Source organism: Haliaeetus leucocephalus, unplaced genomic scaffold (genome assembly GCF_000737465.1).
Source record: "Haliaeetus leucocephalus isolate CR32 unplaced genomic scaffold, Haliaeetus_leucocephalus-4.0 Scaffold228, whole genome shotgun sequence".
Classification (NCBI taxonomy): domain Eukaryota; kingdom Metazoa; phylum Chordata; class Aves; order Accipitriformes; family Accipitridae; genus Haliaeetus; species Haliaeetus leucocephalus.
In genome coordinates, this window is record NW_010972664.1 from 16,820,756 (window position 1) to 16,845,596 (window position 24,841).

Genomic DNA, 24,841 nt, shown 5'->3' on the forward strand with positions numbered 1-24,841 from the left:
CTCAAAATTAATTCCCTTTCTTCCCTAAATATAGAAAGAATAAGATCAAACTCACTGTTTTCTACCCACCAGCAGAAAAACTGCAGCTTTTGATGTACGCATAGCAAAGCACACTCCAACATGATATACTTCTAGAATAGCTAGAAAACAAAATCCCTTGCCTTCTGACAAACAAGAGATAGGGTTTGAAAAACTAAACACAGACTAAAAGACAGGAAGCCAGAAAGGACTAAAAGGAAAGGTATTTGTTAATGCTCAGCTTATATCATATTTGCCCTGGCCAATACCAGGAGCATGTTGTTCGTAATTAGCTGTCTGTAGGTGACTGAAGTAACTGGGAGAAGAGAGGACCCTCCTCATTCAAAGACACAGGTGAACACTGTGTCTTAAGATCTCATCTTTATAATTTACCATGACATGATAGCTCTGACTCCAACACGGGCCGTAGAACCTATATAAAGGACAATTATGTGAACATGTTTTTGTTATTTTCCTGGTTTTTTTTAAAAGATGCAAGTGGAGTGTTAGGCCTGTGTCTGTGCTTGAGTGGATGGCTCACGCCACCTACGGGGCAGCTTGAGTAGCGAGACATGTCTGCTCTCAAGAACTGCCCGTGAAAACCCACTACGGTTTCCATACTGATCAAAAATTGCTCCAACAGACATTTGAATTGGCTGTAGTACCTGTCAGGATTTAAATATATATACATCGATAAGAAACATTTGATCTTCAGATGCACTGCTACAACGTTTGACATTCAGTGTGCTTGATTTTATAAATACACTAACAATCCATTTTTTATCCTGGTTACAAATAAGGATACATAAACATCTAATTCTCTTTTGATTATTGCCACAAACTAGTTAAGGACTATATTTGGAATTAGAAAAATTATACAAGATGGGGTTTAAATGTCAAGCCCATTTTGTCTACTAAAGACTGCAGTAGGGAATCTAATAAAACTCCAAACAAAGCTACAATTGCTCGTACGAGCTGACTATCCCTGAACTGCCTGACGCAGTGCTTGCATTAAGCCTAGATGAATACCAGTGTGTGGCTTTCATGCTAAAGAGAAAAACATCTTAGGTTATAGCTGTAGAAATAGTACCTTTTCCTTAGGAATAACTTTTCCTTTATACAACCATGCAAGTACCAGCCCTTCCACTGCCTTCGGAGGCTCATTTTGATCACCCACTTCAGCTCTTTTTTCACTCATTAGCACTACTTAGTCATTAAGTCATAACAGGCAAGCTCCAAAAGCAGGATACAGCCTGAGCAGCTGAGTCTGAAGGTGGGGGCCACTGATGGTGGTAGGAGTACTTCTCCCAGCCCCTCAGCAGCAAAGGGCTAACCCACAGGGGCTGGGGCAGCCCCTGGGACAGCAGGCCCCAGGCTGCCTTGCTCTGCCACCCTGGGAGAGGGTGGAGGTGAAGGAACCAGCAACTGGATGGATGAAGACACAAGGACTGCAGCATCCCTTCCCCACCCAGCTGGAGCACTGGAAACAGCCTGTGGCAGAAGGCCAGTGCATGCAAAAAACATGGCCTCCCCATGCATTTTACCCAAATCATGCCCTGTTTTGTTTTTTTCTTCCTTCAGCGAACTGGGCTGCTTACAGCATGACAAGGACTTACATGATTAAAACCGAAGTTAAAACAAACAATTACTCCAGACCTTATTAAGCTCCTTTCTCTTTTTAGTGGGCTAATCCGCACCAGGCTAGTGCAATTTTCAGTCAGTGCTTCTTTACCCTCTTCACCAACTTCTCCCCAAGACTTTTACAGTCTCACTGAATGCCGTATTGGAAAGTTGGCAATAAGGAAGGCACCTCCACTGTTTCTCAGGAGATGGACTAGCTACAAACAAGAAGCAGTTGTTGTTTCTGCTCAGCCGTGTTATCCCAATTTTACACAGGGACAATGCCATCGATACAAAGGAATATTCTTTTAAATTACACTACTCAGAAATAAGTATCAGGCCTAAAACTTTATTCCTCTCTCACAATGTGTAGGGTTGTTGTAAAGTTTCCTTCCATTAAGACCCATTTCTTCTTATAGTTTTTAGTTTTGTTTTGTTTTGAGTGAAGCACACATTTTTCTAGGACTGAAGCATTTCTGGAAAAGACTCTGAAAAAGATTGCTCTGGTGGTTTTAAAACTGGAGTGAAACAGGTACCTTATAGAAGCAAGCTAATTTCAGGTGGCTCCAAAACATACAACATAGTGATCTAATCCAGGATAAATGATAATGTCAAGACAAAGAAATGTGTCCTTTTAATTGTAAAGTACTATTTCATCTCTTAATGGCATCATAGACTGTGAAGGTAAATGTTCTTGAAAGCTGTTGTAATTAAAGGCGTAGGGAGGATGCTTGTCTGGGGGTTAAAACAGAGTTAATGAATTGCATTTGCTCAGACCAAGCAATGAATTCAGAAGCAGCAATAGCATGTAGAATTTAAGTAATAGGATTTCAGAAAAAATGGGGATAGCACCTACTATTAGCTGTAACTACAGTTCTAATTTGCATGGATGAAGTAGAATGAAAAATGTGAATAATTGCTTTAGACACTATGACATATACAAAAGCAAGGCCAGAAAAAAAGAGCAGGCAAAATATAGCACCTAGCATGAAAAAAAAAACCCAGCTCCAGTCCTGGGGTCCCCAGAGACAAATCCATCTGATTTTGCTTAAGCAAACAATGGGGGGGGGCAGGGGGAGGTCCTGTTTTAATGTCTTTTTTGGCCTACACTATATTGTTTATCTTGAGTGCTCATCTTCTTGACAAATATCTTTTCAGGAAACTATTCTTTTGGGTCTCATAGCCCTGAAGAGAACCTGAATAAAGTGTCTGCTCATCAAGACTGACTTGTGGTCTCTGTGTGGCTTTATTTAAAGTTAGAGGTTCAGAGACACCTGTAAACAGTTAACTGCAGGGACTGGAGACTGTGAGAAACAATGTAGTACATGAAAGGACTTACTGCCACCAAAAGTTTCTTCTCTCTGCAAATTAGCGTGTTACACATTCAGGAGTATGAGAAAGATAAGAGAAGACTGATGACTTAGTATAGCCCTCATTAAAATGCTCGACATACTTCTTGCAGCATCACTCAGAGCTAAGTAAGGAGTTTCGAACCCATTTTGGAAATGAGGAACTGAAGGAGATTGGCAAAGCACGGCAATACCTATACAGCAGTCCCAGAAGCATCTGCAATGTTTTGCAGAGGTATCAAAGATTTAATTTTAAACTAGGTAGCATGGGTACCACTAGCCAGTCAGGCTGCATCGTCTTGATGCTCACCACAGGCTGGCTTGCCAAGTTATTTCTATTCCTGCACGGTAGACCCCATCTGGACTCCTGAACTCCAGGTGTGTCCTAAATGAGATGTGTGAGTTGAGGGACCTTAAGACACTACAAGAAACGCTACTGCCTGTTGGTTTGCTTCTCTTCATTGCTCCTTTCCTTCACCAATACAAACTGTAATGCTCAAGGTAGAAGAAATTTGTGAGTGGGGATTAGAACATGCCAAAAAGTAGGAGGTGGGGAGTGACAGCAAGCAATACATACACATGCAGAGAGGGAATAGGGGCTGGTGGATCAGGCCTGCCTTTTCCATAGGAACAAAAAAAATGGTGCTGAAAGTAACTTGCCCAAGGTCACAGAGGTAGTTTTGAACAACCTTACATACATGCTTAAAAATCTCTAGTTCTTTTAAAACTTGAGCCTGCTGCTTGAGTGATGGTGTCCGGATGTACTGGATCGGGACTCACCACCAGAATTCTGCCACCCCCTACTGTAGTCCCGTGATGTGAGTAAGCAGGCAGGATTCAACTCCGACATAGGAGTTTTCCTCAGAGCCAGGGCCAATCCATTATTTAACTCGGCAATACCAGACAGTTTATAATCTGCCTTCAGTCTTTTTCAGATTCTAGCATGTCTAAGTCTATCATTAGGAATTAATTGGGAAAAAGTATAAGCCAGATATTTCCTTAGTTCTCTAGGGGCAGCATGTCCTCATAGGAGGCAGAAACAGTATTTCACAATTATCATTTTCTAACCCCCTGCCCTCCAGCACTGTAGGAAAGAAAGAATATCTTATGAGAACAGTAAACATTCAGCATGTGCCTGTTTCACCATTCTGATTCAGAGCATCAGCCCCACATTCAGAGATAGCAACTGTGGGAGTCTGTGTTATATCTGCAGTAAAAAATGTTGGCTTTTCTGGATCTGGACACTGCCACCTCAGCTCATTTCTAATGCGTGTGCTTTGGCAGCACACAGCTGAGCAAGGCCATAGATGTGCATTTTAAAATGTGGTAACCTTCAAATGGTGTTTTTTCTTGAGAATCATCTATATTATAATTACAAGAAAAAAAAATGGCACCGCTGCTTTTGATACAAAACAATTCAATTCAGGATTATTACTTTTGGTCGGTGAGGTTATCATCACCAAGACTGAACAAGACCGAACAATGAGTAAGTTTAAAGTGCCTTTGTAATGAGTTTAACACATTTGGAAGCCCTGGGTCCTCCCATGCTTTTTTTTTGCACCCATTTTCTGTGGTTGGACAAAGATCAAACATAATAGTGTGTATAGCCAGCACACAATATACGTGGTCACTTTGGTTAAAATATAAAAAATTCTAAGATCTAACTTGTCCATGTCATGTTATTTGGCAAAACTAATGATATAATTAAACGGGTTCAAATATCAAAAACATATGTATCTGCTTACATTTATACTTTTTTTTCCATTTACAAAATAATGCTTTTGTCAGAGAATAAAATTCAATGAGCTTCATATGTACTGGTGGAGTTCTGCAACTCAATTATTTCTTCATCACAATGGCAAGAGAAACTCCAGCACACAAATAATCTAGAAGATTTATAGGCCTGATTGCGGCACTGACACTTGGCCTACAGAGCTCCCTAGCAGACCAAAGAGAAGTAGTCTTTTCCACAGGTATGAAGCGGGTTGGCTGATAGCATCAGCTAAGCCATTGTGAAGGATATGAGCAGAACGTTTACAGCCCTACTTCTAGCTAAACTAAGAAATCTTTGAAGTATGATATGTTCATTTCATTAGTGTTTAAAGCAAACTTCTGCAGGAAATGGGATTCACATACATGTTTTCTTGGGAGTTCCTTGTAAAACAGTAGTCAAGTCTGAACATAGGTATGTATTTTGAATTTAATAGATAGGTTTACTTTACAGGTTCTTCCTTCATTCTCCTACTGCCTGTAAAACTCTACATCAACAGACACATCCAAAGTCTGCTTTCATTTAATTAAATGGGATCCTTGTCCCCAGTTAAAAAAGAAAAGATATCAGATATATGAAATAATGTCTGTTCTCATGACATCTCCAGCCCAATTTCCAGGAAGAATTTGGGATAGTTTTGAATAGATGAAAAGAATGATAAGAAAAACATTTCCTTCAAAAAAATTAAAGGAAAGCAACACTCCCACTTATCTTCCAACTCTTCCATCTTTAGAAATTTTCCTTTTAGCTCAGAGGGGCTAGGCAAGTAAAGCTGTTCATCTGTGACATCCCATTAAATGTCATAATTAGCAAAATAAGATGCAGTAAAATGGACTCAAATAACAATCACTGCTGTCCACTTCAAACCAGATACATTTAACCACTGTGATCATTTCTACAGTGGAAGAATACCAATATCAATAAACTGAGCATGTGAAAATGTTAGGACTCAGTGATATTGGTTATTCTGCTTATACATAGGAATTACCTCCACTGCAGTCAAAATGTTACCATAACTGACGACAGTATCTGGACCAGTAGTGGATACCTGTTTACTTAGCTACACAATAGTAGACCAGGGTTTGGGTATTTTTAAGCTAATACAAACCAGACTGATTCTAATTTTACTGCCTGAAAATGGGAATTTCATAGATCTAAAGTGACATTTGTTCCTTGCCAAAATATTTTGCACTGGCACTTACAGTTTTTCCTACTGCCAAGAACTGAATAAAACTCAGCCAAATTCTTCAGTCCTTAATTGAGCAAAATTCTCATTGTAGTTTTGCTTGATTAAGAAAAACAGGCCATAGTCTGCTGCATGGATAACTGTCTGGGTATATATAGGTTGAGATCCATTTAAAAATATTTAGGAAACTTTATACAGCTTATAGTTCTCAATCAAAATTAGGGGGGTTATCTATATATGTCAAATTGCCTGTCTGCACAAGTGACCAGTTCCCCGACTGTTGAACTTCACATGCTTCTAATGTTGCTAATTGTCACATGGAAGTAATTAATTGAGTCACTTGAGAAAAATCTATTCCAGATCATGTAGGGTTTTTCTTTACAATTGTGGAGGCCTGAATTACTGAACTCTAGGAAATACTCTTTTTTTTTTTTTACTTTAAAAAATAGATATTTATCAGTGTAATTGATGCATGGGAACTGATAGGGCACAAGTTTCTCAAAGTTACAGTCACTACTGCATATAGCTTTCCTTCATGACTGTTCAGATTTCTGCACTTTATCTGTGTCATAGATGCTCCCAAGGAGAACTACTAGACTTTCATAGTCAAGAGGATTCATAAAATATTAAACTTCAGCAGTCATTTTTAGCCTGAGGCAGCCAAGGGAAAACTAGCCAGTAAAATTCTTCAACAATATTGTGTTAATAATTTTGCATTTCCAAATGAAAAATAAGCAGGTTTGCCTTCTCTTCTGTAAGAGTTATCACTACATTATGAATGTCACACCAGTGTTGTATGGTCACAATATACTGCTGACTGCAAGTGGAGGAAAACACAAATCTCTCCCCTTCCTCTAGATGATTTGTCATGGCTTAGTCCTTTGAAGACAAGTTCTTTTCAGGTGTCACATTTCATCAAGGTGAGGACTTCATTCCAAACCAAAGTCATAACAGCTTGTAATCATTATTACAATATCAAACGAAGTAAATAATTTTCAACTGACCACTGTTAAGAGACTCTGCATCATTTGGGGAATAAATAGAAGTACAAGAGAGGATGAAACAAGGTATAGCTATTAGTCATAAAGAGAAGAGAGATAAAATAAGAAGGAATTCAGGAAGAGGAGAGGCATAGGTAGAATTTAACAGCAGTTCTCAAAGCTGATTTATGAGATTTGTACACACATTAGGAGATAATCCAGTCTAGAGCCTAAACAGGCAAAAGAAACAAAACTGCCAAAAAATGAAAGATACTGAGGGGTTTTTTAATTTCTCAGGAATTTTTATTATCAGTGCTGCTTTTTAGGTTGAAAAGAAGAAAAAGAGGAGGGTGATATTTTTTTTTCTATAGATACTATTTGAAACTAATCCATCCAAATCTGCCTTTAAAAGCAATGGCACTGTCATGTGGCAGTAGTTTGTACATTTTGCCCACTATGTGTTAAAAGAAGAGATGAAAACTGTCCATAAGTTTGCCTTACTTCCCCTCTCTGAAATGTTACTTTCAAAAACCTGTAATGAAAATAGTATCTAAAAGAGGAGTAAACATGGATGCCATACAATCCCACAGATTATAAAAGCTCTTAGATTTTTGTCCAGTACAGTCACTCCTGATTTATTATTAAAGCTTAAATCAGTGAAGATGGAAGAAATTGGATTACCCCTCAATTCCAAGCAGAGAGCTGCTAAATCTCTGGTATCTCAGTTAATTCTTTCACATGTTGCCCTCTGTTCATAACCCAGCTTTCCTGCAGGCACTTCGTCCTTTGCCTGCCGTGAAGCTGCTGTGCTCTGGGGTCCCGTCAGCCAGCAGTGTGAAACAGTTATGCCACCACAAGCTACTCATATAGATGCAGTAATACCAGCAAAGCTGACCTGGGAGGTTTTGATTTCTTTATTTTAATTCTTACTGATTGTTTCATTTGTGTGCATATGCTTATGTGTGCTTGTATGGGCAGGGCTTACTACCCCAGCTCATTGCTCAGAGTTGCTGGTATGGCTGCTTCTCAGCTAGAAGCACTTTGCTATTTAGTATTCCTTTAGCAGTAAACTGTTCCTACTCTAAATATAGCCTAAATTGCACCCAGCATCCAGTACTGGCACTTGCCAAAGTATCCCTCAGAGTTTTTGGAGCTCACAAAGCTGCAAACACATCTTTTGGAAATATTAGTCCCTGCATGACTTTACTAGCCCAACTTGCAAGTACAGTCCTTTAAGGAGATCATTCCCGCAGGATCTAATCAGCCTTGTTATTTAATTTATTGAGAATTTTGCAACAATTTTCAGGAAATACAGCTCTAGGCCTAAAAAAACCCTTCTCAAACTCTGAGCCTGTAGGCTATAATTATGTAATCCAGATTATCTCTTTCCTTAGCGTGGTTAAACAAGCCTTCCACAGAGCACATTAGAAGTATTTCTATTAAGAATATGTGATTTCCGCTAACATCTGAAAATCTGAGCAGGTTTCTTGACCTAACACAAAATTAACTTAGAATTAATGTAGGTGCCCCATCTCACAGTCAAACAAAACAAACAAACAAAAGAATATCATTATAAGCATTGCAGATAGCCATTCTGCTGTTTGGAGAAACTAGACTCCTTTTTCCTTGCTAGAGGGGTACCTGCCTACTGGATTTATTTTGTATTTGGTTAAGCCATGGCCCATAGGTAGCCATGAACCTTTGGTTCTGATGTTCAGCAGTAAGAATTTGGTGGACAAAGTTTGTGGGGAAGAATATGATTTCATTTAAGTGCATTGACTTGTCTAACGCCAGATTATGTAGTTAGTCATTGTTGTCTTAATCCCATCATCCTGGGAATAGCTAGCACATGCCTTAACTACTCCTTTGCATAGATACAAGAAGAATTTTTAAAAATACGTATCTGCTTCAAGAAAATCCAGATTTTGAAACAAAAAAGGAGGGCTGGGCAGGGAAAACAGAGGCCTTCGTTGATTGACAATGTGGGATATAGAACCTTTCTGATCCTAACCCATGAGGGGATGTTTGCATCTGGCCCCATAATGGGGTCTCCATGCCTGAACTAGATGCCTAGACTCCATGCATGTGTGTAAGGGGAGTTAAGTGCCTCGGAGGGGGATTCACAAAAGCCACTGTTTGAGGAGCTGCCTAAGCCAGCCAAATAGGAAAAGCTGAAGAGTGCAGTTCATCCTAAATCCTAGCTCTCTCCTTGGTTTAAGTGCCTTCTGGTGAATGAAGTACACAGCGCAAGTCCCTCCACTCTGAGCTCATAGCTCGCAATCCTCTTTTGAAGGCAGGTGCCAAATTTTTCTTTCAAACTCTGAGCAGCCCTCAGCAGCTCAAGCACACTCTTACTCAGGCTGTAGAAGACGGGCCTATAATCCCTTCCTTTAGCAAAGGGCACTGAAGTGCACATTTCCTACCTCCTAGGCATGCCCCAGCCAGCACGCTACAGGCATCAGCTCCCAGGAGGTGGGTGGGAGCTGGCACAGGTCACGGCAGAGCCAGGGAGGCCTGGGGAGGAGGAAAGCCACAAGAGACTTTGTCGGAAAGCTTGGGAGGCGTCAGCAGGCAAAGGCAGCCTCAGGTCCACGCTCTGCACTAAGGAAGGTTTGTGCACTGGGACCAAGCAGCCCTTGAGGAGGACTTCAGTGGCCTGCCAGCTCAGGCAACAGCTAATCAGTCCCTGATCAGGGACTTGGATTTCAATTATGGACTGAAGTGCTTTAATTTCCCCCTCTAATCCTATTTCCTCATGTGCTTCCAGCCCCAGCTCTGCCTCGTAGTGCTGCAGGCAGCTGAAGGGAGACTGGTGTCCCCCTTTGTTTGTCAGCCTATCCTCCCTGGCATAGTCCTTCATACTGCCTGCAGTACTGATGAAGTGCAAGTGCCAGCTCCCACTGCAGACCTTTTATAACAGTTAGACAGGACAGCTGAGCACTGACCAGCTTTATAGCCTGTATCTTTGCTAGTCTCACAGTTACCAGTGATCACGGGTCCAAATGGCTGCGCTGAACATTTCGTATTGTTTCTCTTGGAGTAGCGTTGAGAGACTTGAATGAGCAATAGTATTTGCTCTTCAGTACTTGGCTTTGCTCTCCTTTGGCCTTGGTTGGGTTATTCCAAGGTGACAGATATGGTAATTTCAAGTCCTTTAAACTATAGCACATTGGATTGCATATAGGAAATTAATTTTGCCTCATGGCATCTTTGGAGTTTAAATTACTATATATTTTCATGGATCCAGGATAAGTGTGTGTCAGTGGGATGGGGGGGTTCTTGTGTGTGTGTGTTTCAGAAGCATTCTTTATTGTGCTTTTGAGAGACGTGGCAAACATTTCCTACAAGTATTCACTGAATCAAACCTGCAGGGAGTATTTTCACAACTCAGGTTGAAAGTTTTTTTGGTGGTGTCATGCTACCTTTATTTCTGCACTTGTAGAGTGGGAAGAGAGTGGCATCTGTGTAGGCCTGTACATGTTACACTTGTTAACAAGTAACTATGATTTCAATCTTTGTCTCTCTGCCCATTGATTAGTCAAGGGGTTATGTGTTGAAGTAGACTTGAGTAAGAAGCATTTCTTCCCTACTGCACAGGAGGAAAAGGCAGAAGGTCTTTATGGGCAGATCTGTCTGTCATGACACAGGGATGTATGTGGGCAGTTCAGCCATGGTGGCAGTGTAGAGGAGTACACTAGAGTTTTTGGTGGTGATTGCAGCCAAGTGCCAGATTATAAAGAGATGTACATTGGTACATCTACTGGCAACCATCTAGCAACTTCCAACTTCATGTTTGCCCATAGATATGACCCAGAGAACAAAGGGTCTTTTATAAAAATTAAAAGCCCAGTTATTAAACCTTTTTAACCAAATGAGTGTTTAGTTTTGGTTATTGTCATCTTAGTCTTTATCAAGAAAAGTAGCATAAAAAATAAAATCTATCCATTTAGAAATAGGATCGTGAGATAATATCTGCTTGATTTTTGTGAACAGAACAGTGTCAGGTCACGCCTAAGATCAGCACATCCTAACAAATATGATGATATCTGCAATATTTTATAATAAAATAGGAAAATAACTGTTGCTAAATAATTTTAAAACATCCTCCTGATTTCTGCCTGGGTGGTGTAGTCTAGTATGTTTAAACTTTTCAGGCAAGATCATTTCTTCCACTGTTTGAGCAAAGGTAGGAAAAGTATGCAAAGGGCAGAAATCTTTTTAGTGGCAAATAACCTTCCAATAAAAATTGTCTGAGAGACAGGAGGTTTCTTCAAGAAAAATATTTTACAGACATTTGTTATTTTTTTCATATCTCCCTTGGACTGGGACTTCGGGGTTCTGAGGAGCTGCAAAGTTAGAACACAGCAAATAAAAATAAAGGAGGGAGAAGCTGCGCTCTCTCTCAACAGGCTCATCAGAGCACAGTGAACAGAAATACTGTAAGTGGTAACAATTTATCTCTGAAATAGAGCCTCCAAAGCCTTTTGCTTTTATTTAATAATAAAAAAAAAAGTCATGAAGCAGCATAAGGGCAAGAGTCAAAAAAACACATTCTGTACACCATCAAAGTGAGAAAAGGAACAGAAACGCTATGCTGTGCCAGTTTCAGAAAGAGGCAATCAAGCAGATTTTATGGCAAGAAGGCAACACGTAAGGCCACAGGATTGCAACAGGAGTCACAGAGGACAGTAAATTGTTTCAAATTAAGATCAGGCCAAATACTTCAGAGTCCCGCACAGATTTCTTGCTTTATATTTCAAGAACTCCCAGGACTGTTAAAGTAAATGCTGTCCAGGTTGCAAAGGCTAGAGTATGATCACTATGAAGGGGCACATGAAACACTTTCTCTATAACCAGAACCAGTGCACTCAGAATTAGACTCTTTCTTAACGAGATTTCATGATCTTGATGCCTAGTTAGGGGCTAATGGGTCCCATCTAGATCACTGTAAAGCACTTAATCAGTATGTGTGTAGTGCTAAAAAGAGGAGGGAAGAGAAGGGGAAATACAGTTCTAAACCTGAGAAGTCCTTGCTTCATCACTGATAATGAAGAGGCTAAAACTTAACCCTTTCCAAAGGGCCAGTCCTCCTGCCTGCCTCAGGTATCCAAGAGGTGCCAGGAGCCCTCATCCCCCAAAATGCCCCACTGCAGAGCACTGGCCGGACCTCAGTAGGAACGGAGACAGACACCTGCCTTTCCCAAAGCTGCGGCTGGGCTCTATCCACCCAGGGCACAGTGCAGCCTTTTTACCCCCAAAATGAAGATAGATGACAGTGGCTGTGGCGTGGCAGGACATCACACCACAGCAGGGAGCCTGCAGGCGGCCCACAGGCCATGAAAGGCATGTCAGACTTCAAGCAGCACCAGCAATAGAAACAGCACTTGCTACAGCCTCAAGATCAAGAGAAGCACAAGAGCAGTTTCTGGCCACTTTTCCCTCGTCTTCTCAGGTTTGGCACCAAGCATAGCTTAGCTAATCTCAAAAGTCAAGCCTACAAGAATATTACATCTGCAGATACCTCGACTGCTTTACATGTTTAATCTAATAAAAAGATAGGTTATCTTCCCTGCGACATATGTAACAATCAGTCATTATCATTACCAACAGCACTTTTATAATCAGGATTTTCCTTTCTATTGCCACTTCTTGGGAAGTGTTTAAGAAAAATACACACTCTAGCACCTATTTGTGTCTTGCAGATATTAATGAACGGGATTTTTGCATGCATATCTAAGCTTTCCTAAAGGTATTGAGATCTACTAATTCACACAATGCTCCCCCTCTAAGCATTCTTCTCAGACACTTGAAAGAAGACCCTAAACTAAGCGTATTAGACTAAAATATCTCGAATTGATCTTTTGTGTCTCTCTTAGGACTCAACACACCTTCACAAAGAATGCATTTTATTTTTTCTGCTTTTATTACAATATTGATTAATCAAGCGAGGAACTAAGAGTTCTCTGAGCAGTAAAACTGGTAGATATCCTTCAGAATAAGACTCTCTGCCACTTGTGAGTATTTGGGTGAAGATTCAGGATACATTTGATTTTATTAATTGCTACAGAAAGAGACAGTCTTCTTCCCTCACTTTTGTCTGCTCCCATACATGTGGTAAGATGGAGCATTTCACTGATGAACAAGCTTAACACTAAACTGTGCAGATTATTCACTTGTCATTTAGAGCCAGTTGCTTGTGTGTGGCTTGTTCATAAAGCTGTAGCTGGCTGAACCAAGAGGTAGCAAAATGGAAACTTTTTACACTTTCAGCAGTGAGTATAATTCACAGCAGCACTGCTAGAGGCATTGCTTTGGATTCCAATAGTAAAATGCTGTGATACACTTTACAAGCCATTGTACCACAATAACACGCAAACAATTGTATCATGAAAGTTTGGGAGGCTTCTACTACATGCAGTCAGCACAACCTATCTCAGGGCAGAATTAAGCCCAAGAGTGATGAGTGACAGCTGAGAAGGGAGGTTTCCAAAGAAAGCCTGTAGTTCCCTGTCCACACTGTTTTGCAACCAGTAATCACCATAGTTCATTATCAACACCTCAAGGTTCAGCCTACTGGATCAAGCACTTCAGTCTGAAGCACATCTCCGGTTGTTTGTCTTTGCATTTATTTGGGGGTAGGGGACTGGCAGTAGATGTGAAGCATTTTTGCCAAAACAATCCCCAAACTAACAATGCCCCCAGGAGACGGTCAGTTGACTATAAAAACACTTCCATGAAAACCAACCTTGTTGCCAGCGGGCTGCGCACAGCAAACCCGTTACATCTGATAAGGCAAATTCCTTGGACGGTGTCAGTGCCTGTGCCCCACGGGGAGCTCCTTCTGCAGCGACCGGTAGCACCACCGCTTCAGAGAAGGAGCCCTCAGTCCAGTTCCCACGTTGAACAAACAGTCTGTGCTCGGATGCATCGGCTGCCAGTCCCGGGCTCCGCGCCAGGAGGGCGATTACGTGTCGATAAGCAGGGAGGCAGCTCTATGCTTTGATCACTTTGTGTGTTCCACATTATCGGGTCCGGGTTTACGTGCCTCGCGCAGCCAGTCGCTGAACGGGGAGCTAGTGGCAGTCGCTTAAGTGTCTCCATCAAAGCTGCCTGCCACCAAGACTGTAGGCAAACTGCCCAGAAGAGAGAGCATTAGGCAGAGGATTCAAGCACATGCCGTATGGCAGAGAACAGGAAAATGTATTCAAAGGCAGGTATTTGCTAAATCCTACCTATAATTAATTCTAATCCTGTAATTAAAGTCGCATGCTTTTCTGCAAACATTCCCCCATTTTGGTCCTTCCTCCCCACCCCGAGGTCAGACACTGATTCGTGCAAACAAGTACAGGCTACCACGCAAGAGAGCTGCATCCCCGGGGACTGTGGTCACCCGAAAAGCAATGCCCAGCTTGCTGATCCTTGTCACAGCTCCCTGCCATCTGACTGCAAGTAGCTTTCAGGCATTTTCCAGCAAACAGCTTCTGGGCCAGATCCTCAAAGACACGCAAGAGACTAACTCCCCTGGAAACCAATTACTAGCACCAGGCATCTGAATACCATCGTAAATTGTGAGCTTCATGTTTGCATTGAGTCGGCAGAGCCCTGTGCCTGGGAATTAGGGGTTGTGAAGATGCCAATTTAATCATGCCCAGATTTGAAGAGAGAGATGGACATGCCTATCCAGACTCACATAGGTAGGCTTGCAGCAGACTAGGCATGGGGAGAAGACTAAAGGCAACATAATTATGCCTGCATGGCCTAATTTCTCCTTCTCACCATGGCTGCTTCTAGTCCCAGGATGTGTGTTTTCACATATATGCACACATAAATACCTGCACACAGACAACTATTTTCCTATATATGTAGATACAGACACACATGCAAATATACACTGTTTGGAAGTAAGAAATGGAGGAAGTCCAAGGGTGCCATTTTCATACAGAGAGCTGGGTGACCATCCAGACTGAGCACACGCACGAATGTATTGCAAAAAGATTGGAGCAGAGGCAGTTGCTTTGTCTTTGGAAATGGGTTTACAAATGGATAAACAGAGATCTCCCCAGGCATTGCAAGAAAAGATCATATAATTACCACTGAAGCCAAAGATAGCTTATAGATGATTATCAGTTTTTAAGATGAAGCCATTTATTTAGATGTTTTTTCACACTTCTCTAAGAAACCAACTGTAGGCACCATTTTGATTAAAAAAAAAAATAGAAATAGACATCTGCCACATGTCGAATATTCCTCATTATCAGCAGGTTTATACATGTGTGCATTTTAAAATGTTTATTATGACAATCCTTGTTATGACTGTCTTAGATTTAGTAAATACCACATGATAATCAGACGCAGTTGTTAGACCTTGAGCAAAATATGATTTAATTTATTTTTCACGTACCAAACAATAGCTGTTTCTTGGTAATCTAAACTGAACACAGACACTCAACACTACTTTGTTTCCTTGGAGGGGACAGTGAAAAGGAGAGAGGGGAAAAAAAAAACCCAACTTAATCTCTGTGGGAGAGTGTCACAAGAGGCAAGAAGGCAGGATTACATTTACCATAAATCCCACTTTCCTCCCTACCGAATGCACAGGTAAACTTTAGCAAGGTAAACTCTTTGCCTACTCAAGAAACAGGTATCACCTTCAATGAAGCTGGAGGCACCCTTAAAAGTAAAGTGATGTGGGACCCCAAAACCGCTTGGGCTGAAGTCGGGCATGGAGCAACTGTCTCCTGCCAACAGCATGGCTGAGCCCTCGCAAAGGGGCTGCGCTCTCCCTTACCGTCCTCCTGCTCTTTACTGCTGAAAATGAGATTAAATCAGTGTAGCTAGTCTTAATTTGTGTTATGAAACTGGTTAGCTTTCAGAGGAAATCTCTGCCAAGTTGCATTTGGTTGCCTTCACTCCCTGTTTTTATGTGGAGTATGACTGAACTTTCAGAAAGAAACCCCCCCAGACTGAGTTTAATTAGTTTGATTGCAAATTTGAAAACATCTGTCTGAATTACATAAAACCTTGTTTAGCACAGAAAGGCAGAAGAGTGCTTTATATTCAAGTGGTGAATGAAGTGTGTATTAAATGGCACCCTAAGCTCTGAGTAAATACAAAATTATTTGGCAAGCAGAAGGTTGTCGTTTTTTCCTGCTCCTGAAAATATGAGTTCCCACTAAAATTCGGTCTCTGGGCTGTACAGGGTATCCTCAGATCCTGTCAGAAAGTACTCACTGACTGACAAGTTAGTCCTCAAAGGAGTTTAATGATCCAGAGACTAATTTTAGCTGAGATTAATTTTTGAAATAGTGTCTTTGAAAACCATGAACAACAATGTGCTGGGAAGATCACTGCTCAAGTCACTTACCACAGCACTCCTGCTGAGAACAATAATCAGCATTTGCTTGCCTTTTCACATCTAAAGACATCCCCCACTTGAATTCACCCCAACTATCCACTGGTGCTGAGTGACTACAGAACTAAGGCCTTGATAGCTGCTCTTCTCATTTTGTGCTAAAATTTCTTAGAAGAAAGATAGCTGGCTAACAGAATTAGTTTACAAATGCCAAAAATAAATTATATGCCCAGTGATTAATCTAATGCTTTTCAGGTGGTGCGAACCTTAACAAAAACATATACGCTTGCATGTATAACCTGGCGATTTAAGGGAACCATATTGTACAAAACAGGAACAGTACAGAATGTTACCAAAGTAACACTAAAAATGAAAACAGAAGAAAAATGGTTATCGCCTTGTGAAGACTTTGTAGCTTTCTCTTACAAGCCCTTCTTTGATTCTGCATGAGCTGCCACGTACCTCTGCCTACAAGCTGGGGGACAGCCAGGGAACTAACTCCCCACGGAGGGCTACTGTGCATCTAACCCACCAGCTCTCTGCAACACAGCGGTGTTACTACTTACACACATGGTAACACATTATTTGCCTTTTCCATTGCATTATGCTGTCCCTGCATGCCTCTATATGACCGAGAGACTTTAGCAAGGTTTATAATGTTCCCGTGGTATTGGAACCCCCTGTGCCCAAGAGCAGAGCTATACCTGGATACATCATTGTAGATAACTGATCGTATTACCAAGTATCAGGGTTATTCCAAAAGTAGCCACGTTCCTAGCCACTTTTGATATTGAGTCAAAAACATCCTAGAGAATTAATCTTTTCAGCATCAAACATTTTTTTAGTAGGATCTTCTAGGCAAAAAGATCTCCAGAGTCACCAGGATTTTTATTTTGAGAGTTTTGCAGCAGTCATTTTCGACGTGGAAACCTGAGCGCTAGCAAGTCCATCCCCGCTATGAAGGCACAGTTGCTTCTCCTCCATCTTCCTTCAGACATTCAAACAGTTAAGGTAAAACTCGGCTTTCTCCAAGCCTTTGGCTTCTCTAAAGGTGCACGCATGCACTGATTTACCTGCCATAAATATGTAGACACATTCCCATTGCTTTCTGACAGAAACCCAGGAAAATCCCACTTCAATCCCACAGCAGCAGGAACGGGTCCCTGCAGCTTTAGGCAGCCCCTGTGGAAGGGACCTCAGGGCATAAGAGTTCAGGTCACCAAGACCTACTCATGCCTTATGCCTCTTTGGGAAATATAGCAGTTCAAAAGCAATGCGTGGTACATTAAACCCATTGGGCTAGTCTCTGGGTGAGTATGTTAGAGGTTCTGAGACATGGGTAAATTTCAGTTAACCCCCAAATTGGTTGCAGAGTGATCACTTCCCTGTAAGAACCAACAAAATTGAGGTCTGGCTTCCACCCTTTGCAAGACCACCTATGATTTCAAGTCCCACATGGACAGGCATCACTCTTTCCATACATTCTTTACACAATTAGGCTAAACCAGCCATTATTTCTTCACACCAATTTAAGAATTATGACTGCTAGTACATTTTGTTTTGTCTTCAGTTTCTACTGACAAATGCAAATAGCCAGAGGAAGGTCCTTTCTAGTTTTCTCAGGAGAACAGCTCTACCAAAGAGGTTATTGAGAAATGTTCTCACTTGAGCTTTGCCTGTAAAAATGTGTTTTTTCAGGGAATCTCTCTCACCCACAGAGCCAACCACACACGTTCACACACAAGCAGCTGAACACTGTGGTTTAGGATAATGTTCCTTTGCCCTCGAGTGGCTTGCCCCACCCTAGGTAAAGCAAAACATTTATTGTGTCTTAATCTGAAAGACTGGTGCAAAATGATGCGTCACACTCTATGAAGGCACAGTTGCTTCTCCTCCATCTTTCTTCAGCCATTCAAACATTTAAGGTAAAACTCGGCTTTCTCCAAGCCTTTGGCTTCTCTAAAGGTGCACGCATGCACTGATTTACCTGCCATAAATACGTAGACACATTCCCATTGCTTTCTGACAGAAACCCAGGAAAATCCCACTTCAAAGCCAGCTTACTGCTCCACTGACAGACACCTTTGAAAGCATATCAGATCACATTACATGAATGTGTTTGGAGATGATCCTTAAATTGCTGGGATTTGAGTGAAGGGTGTGGGAAGTCTTACACTTTGGCTGCATCTTCAGCACAGATTTTTTGCCTCCTCACTCTGGTATTTTCCTTAAGTCCTGTCACTGCTGGGAAAGTCTCCTTTTGCTGTCCCCAAGTTCTGGAGGACCCGTCCAACATTTAGGATCTATACGCTTCTTTCAAAAAACGAGAGCAAGATTTTCAGTAGCTTTCAGGCATTTAAAGATGCTGGTGGTTTCCTAGCAAGGTCTTCAAACAACAAGAGCTGTGCACCCAGGCATTCAGAAAAAAAAACTTCAGGGCAGAAAAAAGGACCTTCAACTTCTGTCTCTCTCAGTACATAAATAACTTTTTAGAGAAGGTGAGTAGGATGAGACAGGCAGTGAGCTGAAACACGGAAAAACTGTCCCAGGCATCCCTCATGCTTCAGGGCAGGCTTGCCTTATAGTGACATAGGTATCTGATAGTGATAATCCAGCTGGACCCACTGGCGGGAGGCAGTGAGCAGCAGCAGTCGCACATACAACTCTACCACATTTCTCTTGAAGACTAATTTTGTCAGATCCCTCCTTCCCTTGGGAGCAGGGGGAGAGATGAGCCATAAGGCCGGTGCTGAACACAGGCCGCTTCCCAAGTACCTGCAGCAGATCCCAAGACCCAGACAGCTCACATGAGGCTGCCGGGGAGGCTCTGACCTCCTCCCACAAAGGTATTGGCCAAGTCCCATCTAGCCTGAGGTTGTTCAGTAAAAAACCCCCACCTTCCACCTCAGCTAGTCACAGGCACCAGCCCCAGCCAAAATCAATAGATGAGAAGCAATTTGTCATTTCCAGGCCACACTGTTTTGGTTAGGATGAGTCAAAAAACACTAAAGAAACACAGATGTAGTGAGATCACCTCATTTTCTGGAGCCTTCCTATCTCTAGAAGTCTTGCCTGATCTCCCTCGAAATTTCCACACGCACACACAAAAACATCTTGTGTGCTGTGTGGTCACAACTGTCAAATGCAGGTGCATCGCGTGATGCTCAGCAGGGCCGAGGGAGCTCAGGACAAGCAGCGGGAGGTCGAGTTCACCCTGAGCTGCGGGCAGGCTGGTGTCTCCCCGTAGGAAATTTTTTCCAATTATTTCAAATAGCTCCCACTCGCACACAAAGCCCATGTTTTGTAATAAAAACAAGGAGAAAAATCACATCCAAAGGAATTTTACCTATTTCCCTCTCCACTTATTCCACTGAGGTCATCTCTTTAAAAAAACAAAACCCCAAAACTGGCCACCAGAACAACAAAGTAGCCAAGAAGTTAATTTAATAACCTCATTCTTCAAAATCCACCCCGCCCTTCATATTTGTAGGTTTCAACAACAGTCCTTAATCATCCAGTATCTTCTAATGTTTTTTTAAAAGGTTTCACTGCATTTCCCTCTTCATACAGGCAATGCTTTTCATTTGGGAGAGATGCACAGAATATTGCAAGTTTTCCAGTAGCCGGGATATTTCCCTGCAAACTGAGGCAGGTGTTACCCTACTCAGCTACAGAGAGCCAAAGCTGCAGCCAGTTACTTGCTATGGTACAGAAAGGAACAGAAGGGCCAACAGAGACAAGACTGGGGATACCCCCCCCACAACAACAAAAAAAAAAAAAAAAAAAAAAAAAAAAAAAAGAAACCCCAAGGCTGCTTAGGGTCTATGTGCCCAGATGAAGCTGCAGCAGGTAAGTTACCACATCCCAGCTGAGCCACAGTAACTGACCCCACACAGGCTGTCCTCGCAGTCCGGTGCCATTAAGCTTAAAGCAGAAATACCGTGTCCTAAGGCCCTAATCCTTTAGCTCACAGCAAAGCTGCCAGCCATGGGCTAAAAGCCACATTCAACTCACTGGAGATGAAGCATTTGCTGAAATGCTTTGCTGAACAAGGATGAGCAACTGTGCCTGGGCTTTAGCTACACTTACAAACTCCTGTACATCTTGGCTCTGGTTTTTTTTGCCACATGGCAGCTGGTTACATCCAAGACCTTAAATTCCTGGGAGAGAAAGTGACTGTAGAAATTCAGCTGTGCAACATATGCTCCATCTAGTGTTTATTCACTAATATTTCATTTTCTTAAATGGTTTGGTTTGCTGTTAACACAGTTCCAACTTCTCTCTAGTTAATTTGTCTATTTAGGAGCATTATTGAAAATATTAACCTTCTACTGGTTGTTTCAACTACACAATTTTAGATTTACACCATCAGTAATGATGATACACTAATTTCCATTGAGAGCTCATAGAACAAAATGAAGGAGAAATGTTTTAAAAGAGCAGTGAGTATTTCTCCAGGTGCTTTGCTAACGCAGACTGAGTAGAGAACTTTGAGCAGGAGTAAAACGTAAGAACTAAGTGCTACCCGATGTTGCCACCTGGTCAATAACCTCCACCACAGCACAGAGCAGCGAGAGCAGCAATTTCTCGGGGATGGTCCATACCAGCCCACCCTTTGCTCAAGCTGAGAGGTATAGCAGTGAGTGGGGAAAACGCAAGTTGTGACTCCGGGGTTCGATGCCTGCAGTGCCATTGACCCGCTCCCTGAGCTCAGCAAGTTTCACAGCCACCCTGCAGCCCACTCACACGCTCTGCCCACTGGGCATGAGTCCCTCACAGATGTGTTGCAAAGTCCCACCCTCCCAAATTATTTACAGGCCCATTTTAGAAGCCTACTGTACACTATGCAGCATTAGAGGAGGCCAGCGCAGCCACTTGCTGCCCTCTCCTCCATAAATACCTTTCCTCCCTCCGACCCCACGTACCTCTCACACTTTCCTCTGGCTCTCGGCAGTGGCCTCGCCTGCCCAAAGCCAAGTCTCTGCAGGGCCCCGCGAGGACACGTCCCAGCCCATGTCGGGTCGCGCTGCCCTCTAAGCGAGGGGGGTCCTCCCACATGCTGCAGAATCACCCTGCGCAGGGGAGCCACGGCTGCAGCCCCACGAGCAGCTCTTCTCAGGCAGGGAACAGCCACAGCAGGAAAAGGTGGAAAGCTTCTCCCTCCAAAAGATACCTCCCAAGGCACAGGGGGCACGGTGCTGAGCCCCTTTGCCAAGGACTGAGGGGCTTTTTTGTTCTCTATGTCGAGCCAGGCTGTGGGGGAAGGACAAGAAAATAAGTAGGTGGCACAAAGCCCTCGCTGCCTCCTCGGGCCACCCTCACCACACCTGGGCTCAGCAGCTGCTGGGAGCGAGTCCTGACGAGCAGTTTGGCAAAGCTCTGCCAGGGTGCGTGTGTGGTGGGGGCTTTTCCAGGTGCCCCAGTTGGATGCAAGGCATCTTTGCATGGTGGAAAAGCAGGGACGAGGAGGGGACAGCCATCAGGCCTAGCAATTGCCACCTGCATTTGAAAAGAGCAGGACTTGCCTACCGGGCTTGGTTGTGAGACAAACTGCAAAACAGTCGAACACGTGGAGACTCTCCTTGTTACCTCAGGCTGCCCCCAAATTTGCACTTGTTTAGGGAGTTCCCGATTCCTGATTTGCTGCTCACCTGCTAGTAATGCTCCTACTGCAGAAAGGAAAGCCAACAGCAGATGGGACGAGAAGTCCCAAGCTTATATTTTGATAAGGAAGAAAAAGAAAAAACAACCCTGTTCCGTTGTGTTAGCAGGGCTGGTGAGGTGCTAGGATGGGCTGCCTGGGGAGGTGACAGGGTCTGCAGTGGGGGAGACCTTTAGAAAATAGTTGAACACCCCTGGAGAAAGGCTTGGGTTAGCTGATCCTGCCCGGAGGCAGCGATGGCCCAGACAGCCCCTAGATGGCCCAGTTCTTCTGGGTGAAGGCTGAGAGGATCAGAGCTCAGCTTAGGAGGAAAGCTGGCAAGGAGCTGCGATAGAAATAGAGAGCGAGCCGCTGGACTCTGCAGCCATGGGGTACAATCCTAGGCACAGATTTAAGCTGCAGAAACTGAGCTTTCATTGCTATGGAAAGCATAGCAGAAGGGGTGTGGATAATTTAGCTTCCTTGGGCAGAAAGCTGTTCAGAGATCCTCACAGGCCCCTGCCTGCTCTCCCCCTGTGCCAGAGCTTGCAGCAGAGCTCCCCAAACCTTGTGTCATGGCACTGACATAAGCAACAAAGTGGCACATGGCAGCTTGGGGATGGGAAGGAGTGGGTCCCCATATGGAGAAACCACAGAGGGCACCGCCTGGTGTGTGCGGGGTAGTAGAAAACTAAATGCATATAAGGACTTTTGCTATAATAGTGCTATTTGAGCAAGAGCCTCCAATAAACCAGGTGCAGGCCTGCTGCAGGATGTCCTCCAGGCCAACACACAAACCAGAGCCAGTCTGCGGAGGTTTAGGTCCAGATTGCCACAGAAAATGAGAGCAGGTCAGCCCTAATGGGAAATGCACAACACAAAAAAACATTTTCTGCCAACTGTGGGGTTTGTTGTGTTTTTCGCAGGTGATGGCCGTGCTGCTCTTTCCTGTCCAGCTGTTGGCAGTGGCTGTCACTGTTTACCTAGAGCTGGTGAGGTCTGCTCAAGGTGGCGTCTACTATGGGATCAAGCAGCTGCCACCCCAGGTGCCCCAGTACCAACCCCTTGGACAACAAGTACCTCACATGCCACTGGGCAAAGAAGGCATCCCGATGCAGCACATGGGCAAGGAGGTGCCCCACATGCAGTACGGGAAAGAGTACCCCCATCTGCCTCAGTACATGAAGGAGGTCCCGCAGATGCCTCTGCTCGGCAAAGACATGGCTCCCAAGAAAGAGAAAGGTAGGCTTGGCAGGTCCCTCGCCGCCCCTGCACGGTCCTGCCTGATGCCCTACAGCACCATTGGCCTGGGAGGGGGGACACTGAAGATGGGGAGCAGGCTGCTGCAGGCTGGGCATGGCACCCATGTGCCCCAAGGACTGGCCAGGTTGGTACCTGGCCACCGGTGGACAAATGGGCTCACGTGATCTGTGGGGCAGCTCAGGGTCACCAGAGCAAGGCCACAGTCATCCTCCAGGCTCCTGGGTGGCTCCGTTTGGGTGCTTGCTGAAGGCTAGGAAAAACCTTGTAATCCCATCTGCCTGCAGAAAACCCTCTGATGGGGTTTCAAATCACGGCCCAGGTGGATAGGCCAGGGTCCTGCCTGGAGGTGCTCCTACTCTCACTGCAGCGAAGGGACACGAAATAAGAGCTAAGAGCCCCAAGATCTGAATTTAGAGGAATATCACAGTTCTGTCTGAATTTGTCCAGACCCTGTGATTTAGAGGTTTGCAGATAAAAACATACAATTGCTCTTCTGACTCTGCAGTCCTCTTTCTGTAGGTTATTTATGGGCATAATGGAGGCATTGAAGGTGCAGGGCATTACTGCGTGAGTCTGCACGTACAAGCACTTTCAGTATTCAGTAAAGGAAGTCTGGACAATATTAAGATGTTTACAAAAACAACAAAATGTCTCCAAAATACAAACAACAACCAGGAACACCCAGTGTCATAAGACCCTTGTGAGGACAGTGAGCATCTGTGCGACTTCAGACAAGCTGGTTAACTCTTCTTCCTCTTATTGCGGGTTCAGCGTAACCACAGCATCCGCTGGCTTCAGAGGAAAATGGAAGATTTCAGGGCCTATTTTTGGAATGTCTGAACCAGCACGACTGGTTGTTGTAAAATCAACCCATCTCGTGAGCAAAGGAGGTTTTCTACGTGCATAAAACACAACATGTGCAGAGAGGGAGGGTTTCTGCCTCCCAAAGAACAGTTAATTCTCTTGCCCTGAAACCTCATCTCTCCCCTTCCCCCAAACCTCTCATTTCTTTATCCATTTTAGAGCCAGAGAGAAGCAGACTTTTCACCTAAGACAAAAAGCCTGCAGCTTGAAAGGCAACCAACCCCAGCACAACCACTCCCACGCAGCAACTCCCTCACCCTGACCTGCAATGCTAAGTGATCACATACACAAAAGTGTGGGTTTGGACAATAAAAATATTTTGTGAAGTGTTTAGAAGAGCTCTAACTAGACATGGCTGCACCGAAAACCTGTGGGAGCTTAGCAACGCTGGGTAAGGCTGTAGGTTTCCAGTAATATTGTAGTGGGAACCACAGTCTTGGTGAAAATGCAGTCATACCTACATACAAACTTCTTACTGACACAATCTTTTTTAATTGATCTTGCTAGTGTAAGCCCCTCCAGCAAAAGCACTTTTATGCCAGACCTCCTCCTACAGCATGAGAGCACTGAGCAGCTGCTCAAGCACTGCACTGAGCAGTGTCCTGCGAAAACTCTTAAAAGTAGGTTAGTCAACAGCAATATGGGACAAAAGGCAGACTTTGCTGCTTAAGATTGTATAGGTGGAAAACACTAGTAAAGGGCAAATGGCTTTTGCATGGCAGAAAATAAGCAAATATGATGCAAAATAATTATTTTATGGAAACAGAAACATGCATGCAAATTTGGAGTATGTGAAA

The 24,841-nt window shown here is 43.4% G+C and overlaps 2 protein-coding genes across 3 annotated transcripts in view; one reads left to right on the forward strand and one right to left on the reverse strand.

The window, feature by feature from the left end:
* COL8A1 (collagen, type VIII, alpha 1) overlaps positions 1-24,841 on the forward strand; it is a 96,907-nt gene that overhangs the window by 65,402 nt on the left and 6,664 nt on the right. Inside the window, exon 4 of one of the 2 annotated variants that reach the window (XM_010567372.1) lies at positions 22,844-23,159. In XM_010567372.1, coding sequence (XP_010565674.1) covers positions 22,847-23,159 — 313 coding nt within the window. In that variant the 5' untranslated portion in view covers positions 22,844-22,846. Of the gene's footprint in view, positions 1-22,832; positions 23,160-24,841 lie in introns of those variants that run through there. The other variant, XM_010567371.1, reaches the window with a different exon arrangement.
* ST3GAL6 (ST3 beta-galactoside alpha-2,3-sialyltransferase 6) overlaps positions 1-24,841 on the reverse strand; it is a 90,284-nt gene that overhangs the window by 13,829 nt on the left and 51,614 nt on the right. The window lies entirely within an intron of this gene.